The following is a 4,708-nucleotide window of genomic DNA, read 5'->3' on the forward strand; positions in this document are numbered from 1 at the left end:
AGCCTCACCCGCACGGAGGGGCTCCCCGCCCGCCCCCCTTACCCTGCTGCGGGCCTTTATCCTCTTGTAGACGAAGTCCGGGAACGTCTTCCGAGGAATGAAGCGGCCAGTCCCTGCGGTGACGAACATGTTCCCGTCCTCCAGCACCACTCTGCCCTGGCTTATGACCACCGTGGGGGCTCCTCGGCACTCGACTCCCTCCAAAATGTTGTACTCCACGTTCTGGGGAGAGAGGCCCCGGAGCCATGGCACAGAGCAGAGCCCACAGCCCTGCAGTCCCCGTCCCCAGGGGGGACCAACATTCAGAGGAACCCGCCCCTCCGCCTACCCAGCTGCTCGCGATCACGTGTTTCCTAAAAGGACAGAGGGGACCTGTGCGAGCAGCCGTCAGTGTTACTTCTCCCCTTGTCCGTACGAGGATGGCACATGGCTCTGCCTCAATCTCCTCGTCCGTACAATGGGACCCCAGATGCCTCTCCTGAGGCTGCAGCTCCTGCCCCCTGAGTGCTGCCCGGGGCTGTGGCCTCTATCCCTGCAAGTCTCCCGGGAGGGCTGTCGCAGGGTGCCCAGGCCCCATGGCCACACTCTGACCTAGGGACCCAGACTCTTCTCACCAGATTGTGGCTCTTGGCAGAGATGATTTTTGTGGCCTTGGGGTTCCATATGACCAGGTCGGCGTCAGAGCCCACAGCCACTCGCCCCTTCCGTGGGTAGAAGTTGAAGATCTTGGCAGCATTTGTACTGGTCACAGCAACAAACTCGTTTTCGTCCATCTTCCCTGAGGCCTGAGAAGCGAGAAGGACCAGCTGGGGCAGGGGTGGGGGGCCTCGTCTGGGGATTTGTGTGGACAGTCACGAGGGATCCCCAGTGTCTGCCCCAGGCAGCGAGGATCAGGAGGGGCTCCAACCATGCCCCTGCCACAGCGATGTCCTGAACACAAATGCCCCGCCCAGGGCGGAGGGTGACACTGCACGTGTGACCAATGGCCCATCTTGCCAAGCCCGTCGTCTGATCCTTCTGTGGATGAAGCCACCCTTCTGTGCACACTTTGTGGGTAAACTGTGAAGTTCCATAACAATGTCTGTGTCCCCTGGGGGACAATGTGTCTCCCTGGGGGCCCAGGAGGCCTGGGGAGCTGAGGGCAAGTGCTCAGGGCCGGGGTGGGGGGTGAGGACGCCGGGCAGATGGGTGGAGAGACCACTAACCTCACCGAGTTTCATCTACTGGGGACAGGGACCTGCCCTCGCTAACCTGCAGGTGCAAGTGTGGGAGGATAATGGCTGCGCCTGTCACTGTTGGCCTCTTGTCTAGTGGCCAGACCAGGTCTCTGAGGAGCCCTGGACAGAGGGCCGAGACAGCGCCCGGATCTCGCCCACAGCCCCGGATCTCGCCCACAGCCCCGGCATGCCCAGGCACGGACGCACCACACATTTCTCCCAGACCACGGACATGCGCTCCTCGATGCCGTTGGTGCCCTCAGGGATCAGCGTGAAGTTGTCTTTGCCGACGGCCTTCTGGGCAGTGGTGAAGGTGCAGTGGGCACTGCCGGCCACCTGGAGGTCCCCACTGGGGACAAGGCAGGGTCAGAGGGGCCGAGAGGGACGAATCAGCTTCTGCCCACCCTGGCCAGCACAGCCACGGGGGCTAGAGGTTGTCTGCGAGGTCTGAGCTGGGCAGAGCTGGTGCCACAGAGCAGAGGGAGGGTGGGTGTGGACAGAACTGAGGACTGAAAGCAGGGCGGGGGGCGGGCTCCCACATGGCAAGCCGCAGCTGGGAGCCACAGGTCCGGTGCCCCACTGCTGGGGCTGCCTGCAGGTGCCCAGGGTTTGTGTGCTGCAGGTGGCCCTGGGGCAGCTGCTCACCTGGCCAGCAGGGAGGTGAGGTGGTCTGCAGTGGTGGGGTCCGGGTTGATGGGGGGCGATGTGACGAAGGCTGCAGCCTTGGCCCAGTTCTTGCTCCAGTAGTGTGAGCCATCAGTGCCCAGGCTGGCAGTGAGGGGCTCCCCAAACACGACCACTCCTGCAGCGGGAGGCCCGTGAGACATGCCTCACCCCACCAGCCTGTGACCCCCAATGCCGCCGCTGCACCCAACTGTTCCTCACTCTCCTGACCCGGGACAGCTTGTCCCACCTGCTGGGGCACTGGCCCTGGACAGAGGCCTCAGTCCTGGGCAGACATGGGTGGCCTCAGAGGTCCTTGGGAGAAGGGAGTTCTCTCCTCACCCACACCCCAGGCTAGGGGTCAGCTATTCTGGGCACTCCAGCTGGGCCATGGGGGGCCAGCAGGCCAGAGTAAGACATGGTCAACTCACTGCCCAGCTGGCCTTGACACAGCCTGTCTGTGTGGCAGCTGACCGGCCCTGGGTCCTGTGGCCAGATCCTCATTGTGGGGCTCTGGCTCAGGGCTGTGGCAGCTCCCACCAGTGGGGGCTCAGGGTGCGGTGCGGGTGCCCCAGACAAGTGCCTGGCCCTGCGTAGTGGTTTCTCGGAGGGGCCAGTGAGGCATCCGGGCCCGCCCTCTGTGGACCCCATCCACCCCCGTGCCCAGCAAACCTCACAGAGCCTTCCCCGGTTAGCCAGGTGGGTTTTTGTTTTGACCCCTGATGAAGAAAACACATGCAAGTGCGCACCGCACCCCACTACAGGGTGGAGGAAATGAGCTCTACTTACAAGACTGGCGGGGGGGGGGTAAAGCAGGAGCTGGGGATACCAGACCACAGCCGGGAGGGACGGTGGGTCCATCTCAGAGATGCCACCCTATGCACCTGCCACCTGGGTCCTAAACCCTGGCCTCTGGGCCTCTCCAGCCCCCTAGGTGATGGCTGAGGCTCCCCAGACCCTCTGAGCCCAGTCTGGGGGACCCCCGACCAGCCCCTATTGATGACAGCTGCACGTACTCCCTGCCTGGCCTGAGACTCTCAAGAAAGATTCGCCTCTACAGCTCCAGGGCCTGTGCCCACCACCAGCTGGCCAGGCGCTCTGTGGGCAGGGAGCACCCCTGCCCGTGGGATGTGCACCCCAGCTCCTGGACACACACTTCCTGTCTGCATGGGGCCCCCGGGTGGCCTCAGACACACACACTCAGCACAACTCCACCCCCACTCCTGTGGAAATGGGAGGAGCAGGCCCCCAACCCCTGGGACAGCAGTGCTGGCTGCTCCAAGGCTGGAGGCTCGGGCCAGCCCCGCCCCTGCAGGCTACATCTCCTGCCGCTGCACCTGGGGTGTAACCCACGAGGGAGGCCCCACCATGACGAGGCCAGGCCAGGCCCCAGGCTTCCTTCTCCATCAGGCCTGTCCCCGCTCCATCCCGAGGTCCCTCAGTTTGGCCGGCGGAGCTCCGGCCAGGAGGAAGGGAAGGTGCCCCTCCCTCCCGGGCACGTGGGCAGGCCGGGCCAGGCACGCACCTCTGCGCTTGGCTCGGGCAATCACGTCAGCCGCGCCCTTGCTCATCACCTTGGTGATGTACAGTGGGCAGTTGGCCTGCTTGGCGATGGTGACTGCTCGGTACACGGCCTCGGCCTCCACCTGGGGACAGGGTGGGGGCGCTCAGGTTACTCGCGGGCTCAGGGGCTTCCTGACCAGGGTGGGCATGGGGATGCCCCCAGCACCCCTGGTAGATTGTGGGCCCACCTTGGGGCTGCTGCCTGGGATCTGGGCTGACCTTGCAGTCCCGAGGGCCTGACCACACCAGCTTCTCTGCCCCAAGTAAAGGCTGTAGGGTGGTGGGGGTCAGGAGGTCATGTGCCTGGCAGGGGGAAGGTCTGTTGATTCACACCCCCCAGATGAGCACAGGGTGGGCACAGCCTTGTCCAGCCACGAAGCCAGGGCCAAGGCTCAGCCCAGCTCCAGGCAGCGAGAGTCTGGGGGTGAGCTTGGCTCTGGGGTTTGCGGCCCACGAGCTCTCGGCAGGCGCAGACTCTCACCTCCTCAGGGTGGCTGAGCACGTGGCCCTCGGGGCCGGTGATGCCGAGCTCTAGCAGCCGCTTCTGTTCCTAAATAAAGCAACGGGAGGCCACGCTGCAGCCCCGCGGGGCGCCCAGCTCGGATGTTCAGTCCTGAGCTGAGTCCCGGGCTCCCAGGCCTCCCAGAATCGCCCAACCTCAGAGAACTCAGAGTAGGGGAGGGGGTGGCCTTTGGGGAGGGAATGGCCTGGTCCTTTGTGCTGCGCTCTGCATGGGGCACGCGTGGGTGTGCACGAGCACGGGGCTCTGCAGAGGCGCGGGGTCAGGGGACAGCTGCACCTCGCTCTGGCACCGTGTCCCTGAGAATCTGTGCTTGTGTTAAGGCAGACATGCATACTAGCTCTGGCGTGAGGAACACAGGAGGAGCAGGCCCCAGTGATGAGAGTCCCAGACACTCCCGGGGGGTCTCCTGACATGCTCTGCCCTCCCCTGTACACTGAGCGCCAGCGAGACCGTGACATTCTGTCCTGACCGTGCAGCGTGGGGCCTGGCCTCGGACCATGGAGATGCACGCGGCGCCCTGCTGACCCGACAGCTGAACTGGCAGACAGGGATGCCAGGGACCCACGAGCTCCTCCCCAGCGTCCCCACCCTCCTGTTGAACTTGGGAGCAGGGTGGGCCCCAACCTGCTGCAGCAAGTCTCTGGGTGGGTCTAGAATGAGGGGGCTGTGCTGTGTGTGGCCACCCAGGCCCCACGGCACCTGTATCTGTGGGTGCCCGAGCTAACCGGGAAACCAAGTACTA

The 4,708-nt window shown here is 64.6% G+C and overlaps 1 protein-coding gene across 1 annotated transcript in view; it reads right to left on the reverse strand.

Moving 5' to 3' along the window:
* DPYSL4 (dihydropyrimidinase-like 4) overlaps positions 1–4,708 on the reverse strand; it is a 14,608-nt gene that overhangs the window by 4,327 nt on the left and 5,573 nt on the right. The window contains exons 6-11 of the mRNA XM_008589461.1: positions 3,925–3,993; positions 3,406–3,526; positions 1,863–2,019; positions 1,425–1,566; positions 615–785; positions 43–222 (exon numbers count right to left, since the gene is read on the reverse strand). Coding sequence (XP_008587683.1) covers positions 43–222; positions 615–785; positions 1,425–1,566; positions 1,863–2,019; positions 3,406–3,526; positions 3,925–3,993 — 840 coding nt within the window. The remainder of the gene's footprint in view (positions 1–42; positions 223–614; positions 786–1,424; positions 1,567–1,862; positions 2,020–3,405; positions 3,527–3,924; positions 3,994–4,708) is intronic.

Source organism: Galeopterus variegatus, unplaced genomic scaffold (genome assembly GCF_000696425.1).
Source record: "Galeopterus variegatus unplaced genomic scaffold, G_variegatus-3.0.2 Scaffold5461, whole genome shotgun sequence".
NCBI lineage: Eukaryota > Metazoa > Chordata > Mammalia > Dermoptera > Cynocephalidae > Galeopterus > Galeopterus variegatus.